The sequence below is a fragment of the Prinia subflava genome, chromosome 2 (genome assembly GCF_021018805.1).
Source record: "Prinia subflava isolate CZ2003 ecotype Zambia chromosome 2, Cam_Psub_1.2, whole genome shotgun sequence".
NCBI classification, from domain to species: Eukaryota; Metazoa; Chordata; class Aves; order Passeriformes; family Cisticolidae; genus Prinia; species Prinia subflava.
In genome coordinates, this window is record NC_086248.1 from 107059327 (window position 1) to 107074559 (window position 15233).

The 15233-nt window shown below is 40.5% G+C and overlaps 1 protein-coding gene across 1 annotated transcript in view; it reads left to right on the plus strand.

Annotated features, from left to right (window-relative positions):
• Nucleotides 1-15233, plus strand: part of PLCB4 (phospholipase C beta 4) — a 184376-nt gene that overhangs the window by 108077 nt on the left and 61066 nt on the right. The window contains exons 7-11 of the mRNA XM_063391480.1: nt 4059-4138; nt 4691-4744; nt 9845-9926; nt 10632-10732; nt 11360-11417. Coding sequence (XP_063247550.1) covers nt 4059-4138; nt 4691-4744; nt 9845-9926; nt 10632-10732; nt 11360-11417 — 375 coding nt within the window. The remainder of the gene's footprint in view (nt 1-4058; nt 4139-4690; nt 4745-9844; nt 9927-10631; nt 10733-11359; nt 11418-15233) is intronic.

Sequence of the window (15233 nt, forward strand, 5' to 3'; positions counted from 1 at the left end):
AAGCTATGGAGCCCTTGGCAGCCAGTCCCAGACACTGAACACCAAAATCTGAGGGCAGTGCCTCCTTGCCTCCCTGGCTTTCCTGGTGCCTGGAATAAGTGGAGTGCAGCTCTGGAGAGACTGCACTGCAAAAGGGAAGGTAAAATCTCAAGAAGTCTGGGTAATACTGACCCCATCGGTCAGTGAGCCATGCATGGCCTTGTCTGGAATTCCATGAGCTGTAGGCTATGGTGACTTTTAACCTTTCATAATTCTTGTCCTTTTTAACCCTGCCTAAATGAAAGGGTGATGGCTAAAATAGAGCTTAAAGGCCAAACTTATTTGTGCACCCTGCCAGTTCTGCCCATGTTTCATTGGTGATCCTCAGCTAACACAGGGTCACTAAGTGCCTCAGAAGCATTTCAGTCCCACAGCAAAAGCTAAGAGAGTGCTTCTTTGATTGATTTTTCTTCTTCTAGAGATGTTTGACAGTGTTTGATCTTGTCAGAGAAAAACAACACAGTGCTTGTTCCAGCCTGCAGTGTAGATTTTGGCCTGTTGTGTCAGCCTGAGGGGGTGTGAGCTTAAGGTGCACTGGTGTTTGGTTTTATTTCTTCTCATGACTGTTGATTTTTGAGGATTCAATAGCAGGGCCCAGATCCCTCTATGAATCTGGAATAATGTTTGTATATAGGGTGCCATTGAGGAGTTACCTCAACAGATTAAAGGTACTGAACCATGTTTTGAATATTGGAAAATATTCATCACTAGCATCAGTAAGAATCCAATGTGCCCTGATTTCTATCAAAAACATTTTTTTTTCCTAAGACCAAAGTGTTTCCTACATATCTCATTTCAGAATTCCATTTGTTATAAGATACTCCTCCTGTGCACAGGTAGTGATTTGAAAATGCTGAGCATGAAAGAAGAGAACTGAGGATCTTTATCCCTGTTACTTACGTAGATTTACAGGTCTTTCAGCTTCATCTGTAAAATAAGGAGTGCTGTCATAGAATACAAGCAAGGCTGCTGCTGTGTTTGTCTGTGTGTTAGCTAAGAAAAACCTGAGCCCTTCTTTCATCCCTCCTGCAAGGTCATCAGACAAGTGTACATTAAATCTGGGAATGGTTTGTTGTCAGGAAAGCAAGATACTGCCAGCTTGATATCGAATTTTGTGAGTATCTGTGCACTGGATCACAGTACCTTAAAAGCAAGTATGAAGACAGTATTAATTGGAGTGGAGACTCTTCTGGCTCAGAGGGACAAGAAGTCTGACTGTGTGGAAGGTGTTGTTGAGTTTGGTTTTTTGTTGTACTCCTGGTTGATGCGGGGCCAGCGGATGAGCGTGGGCAGCCTGTGATGGGACACTGCAGAAGCTGCTGCAGCCCGAGCCGAGGGGAGGCAGGCAGATGCTGCATGTGGTGTGGAACAGACGGGCAGACGTGGCTCCGGGACTGCCACGAACTGCCCAGGGCACATCACGCCAGTGTAAAGATGATTCAGAGCTGGACGGGCTCTTGGGTCCCTCCTTTGCTTGCTGCCAGCAGAAATGGGATGCTTTTGTGCGCATCAGTGTTTGGCTGTAGGTTTGTGCTCTTTTGCTCTAAGGGAGTGCAATTCCTGATTTGGCATCTCTGTCGGGGAAGGGCATTAACACCAAAAAAGGGATTAGGGAGACCTCTAAAGTGGGAACCATCAAGACAACTCCTGCAAAAAAAATCACTTGGGAAGTGCTCAGTGTATTGATTTCTCTCTTCACTTGTGTTTTTTTCTAGCACTGTTCCTTTTTGGCAGCTCTTCCAGCTGGGCCAAAGTAACTCCAGGGCTGAGTGCTGGCCAGCCTTACCTTTAAAAGTTAGTTTTTGTTGTATCTGGTGTAGTTGTAATCCATTGCCTTCAAATCAAAATGGATCTGTAGGTTTTTAGTTCCAAATGAAATACTGATAAGGTCAGTACTGCACCAGTGGTGGTTTCTTTGCAGAAATAGATGTGAGACAGCCTGCATCTTATTCACAACATGCATTTGGTGTAATTTAATTTTGCAAGGGTTTTTTGTTTGCAGTGAACATGCCACTGAGTGGTTGGGTCAGTGTTGGAAGGCCAAGGAGTTTTGAAGAGGTACAGACCTATGCAGATCATACGAGGACAAATGTTTGTATAGCTGTGACAGGGTTAATGCAGCAGGAATGTTACATTTAATTGATTTAAACAACAACAAAAACAAACAAAACCAAAGAAACCAAAGAAACCAAAACCCTCCCAAACCCAGAAACAAACCCCCCAAAAACCCCAAACCCAAACAAACCACAAACCCCAAATGCAGGTAGTTGATGATAGTTGAATTTCAACAGTTCCAGGAAATGGAAGTCTATGTAAGATTTCTTCAGGCATTTACCCTGGAATTATCACAAGCACCATTGCTTTATCATCTGAGGTGAGGGAACATTTGTAGGAAAAGATAAGTGTTTCCTAAATCTGTCAGTGGCTTCTAGTTATATCAGTTCTGATAAATAATATTATCTTGCCCCATGAACCTTGCTTGCTTTATCTTCCTAAGCAGTCCCTTCAGCCTATGACTACAAAGTCATCTTACTCATGCAGCTGGAAAAAGAGAGATGGGAGGGCAGACTCCTGCTGGGAGGTTGTTTTCAAGCCCAAAAACACACCTAAGAAAATCCCAAATACTACCTTTTTTTTCATAAGTGATAGTTCTGTTTTTCAAATGATTCTCAGACACACACTTGATGTATTTAAATGCATATTTTATGCAGTACTTACTTATTTAAAGATAACTTTAAAAAGAACACTTAAATATTAACATACATCTTAATAAGTGACTACTGTTCCTAAGGCAAAACAGATTTAATATTTCATGAGTACAGGAGTCTCTTTAAGTGTGTTGTTTATTTGTTGAATTGACACCTTGGACCTTGTTTTAGCCCCCAGGGATTTGCTGCCTGCAGTTTACAATATGCCATTTCCCAAAGAGGTTAGTGTTCCTCCAGTATAAATCATGATTTTTTTCATCTGTCTTGCAGATGTACAGCACTCATTCATGAGGAGAAAAACACACTCATCTGCATCTATTTATAAGTGTCATATTCTGGATGTTGCCCAAGTCAGCTCAAGCTGCATGCGCAGCATTTGGCCAGAAGCAAAAAGCTCCTTTATTCCCAAGGTTAATGTTTAGCAGTGGACCAAATCCCATCTCAGTTCCACCAGTGTAAATGATCAGTTGAGTAATCCTAGTGTTACAATGGCATAATTGAGATCGAACTTGGCTTGCAGCACTGCCATTCTTTCCTCTCCCCGTGGCTTTTTCCTGCCAGGATCCTTGCTGAAATCATTGAGTGTTCATGGCAGGCCCCGAGCCTTAGGCTGCTTCTCTACAGCTCTGCAAAGTCGGGGTGCAGGCTGCAGCAGAAAAATAGATCCCTAAAAGAGGAATTGCACAAATAAATGCTGTAATGCTGCTGCTGGCTGGAAGTTATCCCAGGGATTGTTTGGAATGTTGTGCATTTTAAGGATGAAAACAAGCAAACAAGCAGGACTTGAATACATAACAGGGTGTTAGATGAAGTTGTTCTTGTGCCCCTCCGTGGTTTGCTCTAGCTTATTAATATTTTATTTCATTCCTTTTCTAAACTGGACCAGTGAAATGTGTCCTCACACACTGGATAATGGTGCTCAGTAATAGCTGATATTGCCCCCGCCACCAAAAGGGAGGTAAATGTTCATACAGGATATAAATAGAGGCCTTAATAAATCAGTCAGTGGATCACTTGCCCTGGCTGGCAATAACGTGATTTATTAGCACTGCTGATACTACATGTAGCATTTGGAAGAATGGAAGCACAGTCCCTTTGTCTAGGGAGGATGAAATAGTAATGGGTAAAATGGATGAAATGTGGCTGGACTTTTCCATGGTGTGGGCTGTGACAGGGGTAGTTTTTTTCCTCAGCACAGGTTATTAACACTATCCATGGCTATGAGGAGGAACCTTACCCCAGAACAAACTTTCCTACTTTCCCCTCTTCAGTTTTCCTGATTTGGTGTTTCGGTGTTTTTGTGTTTTTCAGCAATGGGTAGAAGGGCTTGGATCCATCATACATAACTTTAGAGCTAACAATGTCAGTCCAATGACGTGTCTCAAGAAACAGTAAGTTACTTTCTTTCCCTCCCTTTCTTCCTTTATTTTTCTGTCCTTTTGTTTTCCTCATTGGAATCGAAAAGAAAATGTTTTTCATAGTTTGACATTTACAAAACAATGTCGTAAAGAAAATGGTGTTAAATGAGTTAAGAGTTTGTCTTTTATTGAGACCAAAGATGTCTCAAGGCTATTCTCCTGGCACCTGCCCAGGAGAAATTACAGGAGAATTTATGACTGTTCATTTGATTTATTGTAGCGTATGTTTTAATTATTGCCTGGTTTGTTTTTTCCTTGATACATATGCAAGGAAAACCCCATGAGACTTTCTCATCTTCACACTTGTGTTAATTGCTGTACTGGGTTTTTTTCGGCTCCTTTTTTGTTTTCATAGTTAAAGAACTGCCCTGCCTAAAGCACTAAAAAGTTACAGAAAAATGGTTTTATTGCAAAACAGTTATTTGTCTGTACTCATTTAGCAGATATGGCAAGAAGTTAAACACAAGTATCTAGATCCTACTTTTAATAAACAGTATTTTAAAAATATTTCATTCCTACTTTCAGCTGGATGAAGCTGGCCTTTCTAACAAACACAAATGGGAAAATTCCAGTTCGGAGGTAAGCACAGTTGGGGAGCTCTAGATTTTCTAGATTTTCTCACTTCTTAATTCTATAATTTTAATAAAATGCTGTGGTTTAATGATGGAATATAATATTAATTTTACTACTAATGCATATATAAGATTAAGTACAGAACTAGATATTCTTATCTGCTCTCCTTGGTAAGCTAGGCAGAACTTCTTATCAGCCTAGTCATTATTTTTTTGCAGTCCATTGTAATGAAGATATGAGTTTTCCTAATAGTTTTCAAAGTCAGAATAGTTTAGAGCTAAGAGCATCAGGTTTCTCAGCCTAACATTCCTCAAACCCTGGGATGAGTTTTTCAGTTGTAAAATTTGAAAAAATGCTTTAAGAAAGAACCATAAAAGCTTGCAGGCCAGTTAAGTAGAGGACAAAAAGGTACTTTTAAACTGTAAAGTTCCTTGTAAAAGAGACATATATGTGTCTGCCAAAAATGCTTCTGCTTTTATAGGAACCCCCAGGATAATATTTGGTATTGTCCACATGGTAAATGAATGGTTGGGTCACTTGTTGTCAGGAACAGCAAAGCCAGAATAGCATCTTTCTTTCTGTGCAGCTATTAACTATTACAAGTTAGTGGTTTCAGTCCTCTCTGGCTAGGTAACAATACTCCCCCCTCCTGCTCCAGGACTTCATTCTTGCTCATACATTGAGCTGCTTTTCTCCTCATAAAGTGCATGCAAACCAGATTTTTGGGGCATGCTGGTTTGTCATAAAGACAAACTCGCAGAAGAGAGCAAGGGGGAGGGCTTTGTAAAATAAGCCTCACACAACATTTATTTTTTTCAAAGAGGAAAAGAGGACTTTACATCTCTGGAATCTGCAAAAAGACAAAGGGCCTGCCATGCTGCCTTCCAGGTTTCTTTAGCTTCATGACTCAGGTGACACCTTGTCAGTGTTAAAGCTCTTCAGTGTATTAATCTTTCAGTTCTCACATGGCCAAGGCCCTGCTTATTTCTCAAACTCAGCTGCCATGAAGCACCTCCTGTGCAGAAGTCCCAGGAGGAATATCATCGGCTGGAGGGTAACGATGAGGGAACAAAACCACAGGGACAAATCAATCTCAGGACTTTACAGCTTTATGCCAGTGTTTGAACACAGAACCCTATTCCACAGTATGAATTTATTGTGTGCTAGCTTGTCTGAAACGGTTTCTGCCTTTAAATATTTTACATCACGTTTAGTGAGGCATAAATTCTCTCTGTTGTGCTCCAGCATACTGATTTGTGTATGCAGACAGTCTATTGCTTCAAAACCCAGTTCACTGGGTCCAGTGTATTAAATCTTTACATTTGAATTTGCACTATTTACAGGTTAACATAAATCAGGCCCTAGCTGTTTAATTTATTGTAAAAATAGGTTGCTTATAATTTCGTAAGGGATCTATCATTCCATGGAGCTGAATCTCCTTTGCATCTGGGATAAACCAAGGAATGTGCTACCTTGGTGTGGGTAAAATGTGGCAAATTTTGGGGGCTCACATAGGAAGTGCTGTGTCACCCACTTAAAGGACAAGAAGAGGTGTCAGTGAGGAGAAGAATATGAACAGAGGAGAGAAAAAATCAGTGGCCTGATCCAGCAGGAGCTGCTGATCTTGGAGTGGGGCACAGACACCCAGGGGTCAGCCTGGGCTGGGGGGATTGCACTGCCTCACCCCTTCTTCCATGAACCCTCAGTGCAGAGAAGGGAAGAGCAGGGATCAAAAGGCGCTAAGAGAAGGGAGATGCATCAGGAGAGGGATGTGTGTATGAGGATGGCAGGGCAGGAAGCACTGGGAAATGGGAGCTGAATGGCTCTGCTATGCAAGGGGCACCAAAGTTTCACATTTGCTACCTAAGCTTCCCCCCAGTACCTCTCTCACTGGTTTAAACCACTGGTGCTTCCCCTCCACCTGACCTTTCCCTTTTACCTGTTTTCAATCCACTGTTATTTATTCAGCCCTGCTTTCTCCAGCTCCTCCTGCTGCCTGTAGCAGTTGCTGGAGCTCTGGGGGTGCAGCTAGGAAGGGTTCTCTCTCAGAAACAGAACCCCCAGCAGGTCTGTTCAGCTGTGGGATTGTGTATCACAAGATCCAGCAGTATTTCATTTTTACACAGAAGTGCAGTAAAACACCAAGGGGAAAAAAAATAAAGCTCACCTGCAGAATCAGAGGTCCTTGCATTTCGTCCCAAGTTTGAAACAAATTTTGCAACTACCACATTCCCCATAGGGAATGCTGAGCCCTGAGAAGGTGACATTCCCCAGGCTGTTGGTGGCAAATGCCGTAAATATTCGTGACTCCTTGGCTGTACAGTTGGGAGTTGCAAAGTCACAAAGATTTTTCTCAAGCTTCTTCTGGATTTTAATGTATTCTGGGGTGTAGATCTGTTGCTATTGATGGGCTGTGTTTGGGAGAGAAGAAATTCTGGCAGTTAGCAGTGTGAAAACCTTTAAAGAGTAACAGTTTTGCCTTTTGGGCTTTAATAAATTTTAGCAGTCTGAGTCTAGAATTACATCCACAGCTCTTGCAAAGACACGGCATTTGTAAGATATTTTGTATGTTCAGATTTTAACCCTATGTACCAGATGAATTAACAGGTCAGTGTTTGCTAAGAAAAAAAAATCTACATGGTTTCTTCAACTGTCTGCTGGCAAAAAATAGATTTTCTATGTGAGTTGCACCTGCTTATCTAGAGCCTGGTTAGAAATTAGCTTTGCTCGGTCTATGCCTCTCCCTTTTTATACTACATTTAATAGGATTCAAGCAAGTTTAGGTTCTAACTATGAAAATATATAGTACAAAAAGAAAAAGCTAAACTATGAGAAATGAAGCTTAAATCTGTTTTTCAGTAGTTTAATTAAGTTTGAAAGTAGAGGTTTTTAAAGTGTGTTTCATGTTGATTACTCCAGAGTGTTTGGAAGAAATCTGCTTCAATACTTCAGTGTTGGTTGGAAATGAAAGTTAGAAATTCCTTGTACAGTATAGGCAGGTCAAGCCAAGCTGATAAATTCAGTGGAGGTATGGTAAAAGATTGATTTCCACAGTTGTGATGGCTTCATTTTTGAGGTGATGGTTGGAAAGTGGTGAAAGTCTGAAGTAACCAAGTCATTTAATTCATCAACAAACACAACAGAGTCATATCCCTCAGTTCCAGAGTTGGGAAGTATTTTAAATATTTGTGAGGAAGTACACTGGCATGTTACCATAAGCCCCAAACCACTGTAGGTGGAACATGAGGAGTAAACACCTGTAGGTGTCAAGATGAATGTAAATCTGCTAGGAGGAAGTCTCTTCTGATAGAAGGAAAAGCAATTTTATTTGCAATAGCCTTAGCAAAATGAATGTGTCACGCTGTATTTTTTTACAATCTTTTTTGATTCATGCAATCTTCTCTACACTGCTGCTCTCATTACAAATTACTGCTATGTTTGCTGTCAGCTTTTGTGAAATAAAAAAAAATACATTTGGCATCAAAAGTAAGTTCCCTGCAGCCATGGAATCTTGGCACACATCTGAATAATTACTTACACCAATATTACATGTTTTACAGGACATTTATTATTGGAGTCCAATTCATTACAAAAGACAGAAATTTACAGGGCTGGAAATAGGTTGTAAATTCTAGAGCTAACATTACTCTGTGGTTTAGAATTAGCAGGAAAAATAGATGCCTGAGGATTTTTTTAAAAAAAACAAGTGCCTAAAGTTAAACTCAGTCTATATTTTAGTGAAAATATCTTGGTACTGATCAACTTTGGAAAATCAAACAGCTAACTTAGATGTCTAAATAGGGACATAGAAATCTAACTGTTGTAAGGACCCAGCAAGAAGAAAAACATGGCTAAGTTTTGTTCAAATATTTTTTTTATCATTTAGATATTTTCACTTCCTGATTTTAATTTTATTAGTATGAAAACATTTACATAGGCAGTTTAGAGTGTCGTGGAGAATAAAACAACCGTGAATTGCTATGGCAACAAATAGCAGCAACGATTTGTTTCACGTCTCTTGCCATGTGAAATTATTTCTTATGCATGAGATTAACTAAACGTCTCGGCAAATGTTTGTCTCGCTCGATGATAAAGAGCAACACGTTCTTAGCAGCAGCCGTGGAGTGCTTCCCAATGTACAGCTTTTGTTAGAAATGTATATTGGGCACAGACTTCAGTTCCTCTCTCCAGATCAAGGCTCCAAAATCCAGGGGTTTGTGGGTCGCAGCATTTCAGTTCAAACCCTAAACAGAAGGCAGGAGAGCTGGCAGGTTTGGATCCCCTTCCCAGACCCAGACTCCTGTCAAATGGAAACAGAAATAGACCACTCTCATATTAATCATACCAACTAGCTTCCTTTCTAAGGGATTTATCCCATTCCAAGTGAAACCAGTTTGCCAGTCGTATGCAGGTGAAATCACGCTTGGGGAAGGAGCAGGATGCTCATCAGTTTGGGGGAAATATTCCAGCGGCAGCTGGGGCCTGCCTAAAGGATTTGTGTGTGGCGTGACTAGGACAGGAGATTCTCAATGGCTGGGAGGTGAGGGAGCATCCAGAGGCAGGAGGGAATGGCATTTGGCATGGCTGGGAGTATCTTGATAGCAGCAGCTGCTTGGAAAGGAAAGAGGAAGGAAGCTGCCTTTGGGAAGAGCCCACTCCTGCCTTATGGAGGCACACATGGATGCCTGGAGTGGAAGGGAAGTCACCACAACGGGAATGACCGGAGACACGAGTCTCCTCCCTCGGACAATCTGCTGCTTTCTAAACAGTCATTTCTATCAGCACACAGCTTAAAAAGAGCAAACAAAAGAATGCTTTGCATGGCTGTGTATCCCAGTGTATTGGGGGAAAAGCCCTCTTTTGCTCTGTTTGCAGTTCATTATTTTGATGGATTTTCTAATGGCTGGCTTGCAGGCAGAGCAGGGCTGCTCTGTGGAGCTCAGGGCGCTGCTTCAGCTGCAGTATTACTTGGAAGCTGCTTACATTCATCAATTGAAGCCAGAGGAGAATGTTGGCAGTAAAAGCAAGAGAGAACTGATTTTTTAAAAAGTGACTAACATTTCTCTGTTTGTTTTTTTTTTTTCTCTCCACTGTTTTTTGTTTTAGCATAACCAGAACCTTTGCATCAGGTAAAACAGAAAAAGTCATCTTTCAGGCACTTAAGGAATTAGGTCTTCCCAGCGGAAAGGTATTTAATGGTTTTGAATAACTGTTTTTGTATAGTAATAAAGTGATGACTCATTCACGGTTTTAGCTGTAATCGAAGTCATTTGCATCACAAAAAGCGTGCTTATTGTGTGTTACTTACTAATCGCTGGAGGTTGTTTACTAGAGCCAAAAAGTAATTAAATCTGTATGACACAGGGGTCCTTAAACCTCTTAGAGGAGGCTTCCCTTCTTTTCTGTCGCAAACTACCTTTTGTTCATTTATGCAAAGTATATAAGCACAAAATATGCGGGTAATACATTTTTTTTTGTTGAATTTCTTGGACTCCTCCTGCTCTTTGCTCTTCTCCTTTGGAGAGCTGCTCCTCAGCTCTGTCCCACTTGCAGTGGGAGCCCCTGCCAGCAGCCCCAGAGAGGTGATGGCTTGAACTTTTTGGGTTTGGGTTTGGTTTTTTTTCAGCTTCAGTAGAAAAATAGATTGTTTTCCAGCTCTGTTTATGTAGAATTACTGTTACTATGAGGTTAGAATACAAGCACATCAAACAGATCTATGATAAAGATGAATTTAGAATTACTTTGAGAGAGCACGAAAGAAACCAGGTAAATTTATACTTGGGAAGGAGCTAAACCAGTTCTCAGTTGCCTTTTCTGATATAAGATATTCTCTTGGGAAAAGAGCACATAAGCTCCCTTGTCTGGATAAATGTACCTTTGCATTTTGTTGCAGAATGATGAAATTGAACCTGCAGCTTTTACTTACGAGAAATTTTATGAGCTCACCCAAAAGATATGTCCCCGAACTGACATAGAGGACCTCTTTAAGAAGATGTAAGTTCAAATGGAATATAATCTCGCTTTAAAGACATTTTGCTGTATATTTAGTCCATAACTAGGAGTGACAGAACACTGTAAAATTTATCTACCCTTGAATCTAGTAGCAGTACTTTAGAACAAGCTCCAGTCTATGTTTTTCCCCTTCCTCCCTTCTCAGACTGTTAATGTAAAAGTTCACTCTGTATTTTAGAGCAACTTTTACATGAGTTAAAGGAAGCACCTGGAACTTTTTTCTTTTTTTTTTGCATTGGCTTTACTAACTACTGTAATTTTTACCTTGCTCCTTTAGGTGATTAACACAGTATATGAACTAATTAAATTAAGTAAGAAATTTGAAGTTTGCAAAGACTCTTAACCCAGTTTATTCTCAGCTGGAGGACTTACATGTTGTTTTATGAAGTAGAAGTGTTCAGTGATAGGGAGATGTGTTGTGGGAGATATACTGTGCCAAGCATAGACAGTTAGTATGTTTTCTGTGAGTGTTCATTTTGAGATTATAGAGCTACTTTCAAGCAGGAAATAGTAGGTGGTTTTAAAAGTATCAACAATGTCAACATGTAAATCATGCCTACCGTAGCATCGTGTATAAAAACTCACATTCTCTAATAAATTCCTTTTCAGCAATGGAGACAAAACTGATTATTTAACGGTAGACCAATTAGTGAGCTTTCTAAATGAAGTAAGCTTTTTCATACATTAACTCCCATACGAGTCTGTCTGCAGTGCTTGCTTCTTCCAGTGCTCCCATTGCATGCACCGTGTGCCGCGCTCCTGACCCGCTGAGCTTCCCATTGTGGTAACATCCAGGTGCAAGAATCAGCCCCAGCCCTGTGTGCTGCTGCGCTTTCTACGTGTTGCCTTGGCACTTGCATCTGTTGATCACTCGCTGCTGTGTTGTGCTGTGTGTTCTGTGTGTTTTATGCTTTTTATAGTGTTGCATTCGATGCAGTTTCCACTAAAGTACACCCAGTATTTTATTGCAGGCAGTTATTTTACCTGTAGGCCCCAGCTAAATGTGTCTGCGAGTTCTTCTGGAATACTAGAAAAACTAAAGTAGGCGTTATAAACAGGAATTTGATTCTCCTCAGCAGTATTATTTCAATCTGTTACAAATCTAAGAGCTAAGAGGATATTTTAAGAGTTTGTGTATGATTTTCAAAATATCATGTGTGCAGAATAAGAGGAAATATTTTTATTGCTGTATTTCCAGAATACAGTTGCTGGCAGAAGTATTTAGAATTTCTTAAAAGCATCATGAGTGTGTGAAGTAGTTCAATAAACAGTGTGGGGTTGGCTCCTTTCTCTTCCTAATGCACAGTAAGTTATAGAAAACTGACTCATTTGGAATTCCAGCAGTAAGTGTGCTGTGTGGATTTGAAATATCCATGGAAAACAGACACGTCCTAATCGGTTTTGTACCAGTAGGTTATTGTCACACCAAATGTGGGAAGCTGCCAACCTCACTATGTGATGATCTTAGGTGCCTTGGCAAAAAAATTCTCCATCTAAAATTGTTTTACTAGTTATAGTTCAATTTTATATATGTTTGTGTATGTATGTTTATTCATTGGATACTTCAATATGAAGATCCAAGCTGTGAGTTCCCTATATATCAAATTTAGATTATAATTTTATTTTTCAGTACGCAATGTGTGCTTTTACTCTTCACTAAACCTGAATTACTTGCAGGAAGGGTATTCAAAAAGAAAAGACAGAGAGAAGATTAACATCTTGATTACATAATTGGGGTCATGGGCCAGTAGTTGGGCCTTCAGTTCATCTCTATTGGCAAGTTGGAGCACAGGCTTAATCTTGCTGCTGTATGTGAGACATCCTTTTATCACAGCTATTTACACAATTCAGTGTCTAAATGTTTGCAGGGCTGGGGTCAGAGCTAAGGCTTGTCATTTTTGCTTCTGCATTGGAGAGAGAAAGGACAGTGTGATTTAAATTATAAATTATCCCTTTAAAGCACCTCAGCCCCCTGTAGTGCTAGAGACATTTTACTGCTTGAAGCACACAGCCCTGTTCCCACTTCAAACCATGTTATCTTGTGATTTTTTTAGTTTCACTCTTTATTTTCAGGTAAATTACTATTTTAGCATTTATTTTTAAAATGATCTCTAATTGTTTTAGTTTAAAGTATAGTTCCTTGAAGGCTAAACTTCTGAAGAAAAGCTGCCAGCATTGGTGAGAACCTCCTGTCTCCAGTAACTGATTGAAAAATTCAGATTGAGTTGTTGTGCTCTCAATTTTATGCTGCTTTAGCAATTCTTTTTACAGAATTAGAAACCTCATTTTACAGGTAGTATTGGAGAAAAAAGCGTCTTTTTGTTGACTACAAAACAATTGTTGCAGTCTCGTTGACCACATTCATATTGACAAAATATATTTTGCAATTGGAAATCTTGTGGTTGGCCCCTTTAGCTGATGACCAGAGCCAGGAAAAATTACTCAAGTGTTTTTTCTAGAGTAGGACATTTGTTCTGGTGACTGAAACCAATGCCTTTGGCCTGTGTTGGAGGTCTTTAGGTCTCTAAACAGAGTTTAAAGTTTCAGTCATAGTTTGAAAGGCGCAGAATTACCCAGAATGTGCCTCCTGAAGGGATCATTTCTATCCCCTTGGCAGCTGGCCAACACTGCAATTAGCAGTGGTGTCTAATGCTGGCAAATATTAAAAGGTCATTATCATTACATAGGAGTGGGCAGTTACTTGGCAGAGCAACTCTTCATGAGACTCTTTAACTTAAATTATTTTGAAGTAACCTCCAAGGCATGCTGCAGAAGCTCAAAGTGTTATGGGTTTTTAAGAGAGCATGAGGATATGTTAGTGGGAATGAGAGGAGAGTGAGCAGCTTTCCTGGATTTTTTCCAATCTCCTGTCTCTATTTGACTTTTAAATGCTGCTGGCTGACAGATGATTTAATTGTGCTTCAGTATTAAAGCTTCTGGGAAGTTTTTAGAAACTTAATTGTTGTCATGCACTAATTTGTCTAGATCTTCTGCTTTTAGAGTCAAATTTTGGAAAAAAAAAAAAAGGAAATATAGTAGGAAAGGGGCTGAAATTACTATCATTGAGATTTGCTCCTGCAGTTCATTTACAGCAATAAAATAACAAGGCAAGTAACAGTTAAAATGGAATTTTCAGTCTCACCAGGACTCATCCATTCTTTTAGAAGAGAGGTATCAGGAGATCCTTTCCTATTCCAAATTCCTTGCTCTTCCTCCCTCTCTCTCTTCCAGTTTCTTCCTCTTCCTCCCTCCTTCCCATTCACTCTTTCCATCCCCCAGCTGTTCGTGTCCCCACAAGGACCTTCTCACCACTCACAGGGCCAGTCCAGGAGGCAGAACTGGTTTTAGCACTTCTAACTGCGAAAACTGCTCAGTTTGTACCCACTCCAAGGTGCTGGAGGCAGGCTGGGGATGCTGAACGAGCTTTCTCTCTTTGCAGAGCCCTCTGGGCATCCTTTCTCCCCATGTTTTTACTCAGTTCATCCTCACGTGGTTGGGACTGCCTGGTGGAAGGGTGCCCTGTCTGGGAGGGTGACCAGAACAATCAAACACGGCTTTGTTGCACGTACAAAATTAGTCCTGGGGCATGGCATCTCTTGAGATGAAATCCCACACTTCAAATTTCGGTCTGCTTTTGTGTCACAAGTTCCCTGTGCCACCAGGCTCTGTGGTGCAGGACGTTTCCCCAGGAGACACTAGAGAACATTATCACTTTTTGGAAGTAGATATTTATCTGTTGCCAGCTTTATTTTTTAAACAAAGTGCACATAACGATACACCTTTGTTCCAATGGAGGATTGATAATGATCAGCGATCATTGCTCCTGGAGGAATATTTTGCTCTTAGCTCCTTCTGATAACTCTGGGACTTTTTCTCAAGAGGAGACTTTTTGCTTTATCCCATTTATTTTCTTCTGTCTGCTCATTATGAGCTGTAGAAGACGGCAAGTGGGGAAGAGCCCTTATCTTGAGCGAAGAACCTTGCTTACTATTCCTTACAATTTTTGAGGTGGTGCATTGTCACTAGTGGTACAAAGCCTTGTCCTTTGTCACTGTAGAACTGTTGCATGCCAGTGTCGTGGTGTTGTTGGTGTGTGCTGCTGAGCAATCCATGTCCTGCATCCATCTGCTCTCGTGTCCTGTTTCATCTGAGTTTTCCTGAGGCGCCCCAAAGCCCATCTGGCCTGAGCAAACCTGCTGTGTTCAGATGCTGCAGAGTGCCGGCAGCATTACTTGAGAGATCCCTCCTTAACTGCATGATTGAATTGGCATTGGCTGTAATTTCTTGGAGTTCATTAAGCACGTGCACCAATGGATTGGTTGTAAAAAAAAGAGATTGGATTGGATATTACTTTTCTCATGGAAAAAAAAAAAAAAAAAGAAAAAAAAGGAAAGACAAAAAAGTTTCCACATAAGGAATTACAGCAAATGCTGATAGTGCTGTGTAAGCCATGTCAATGCCATCCCATCCACTCCAAATTATT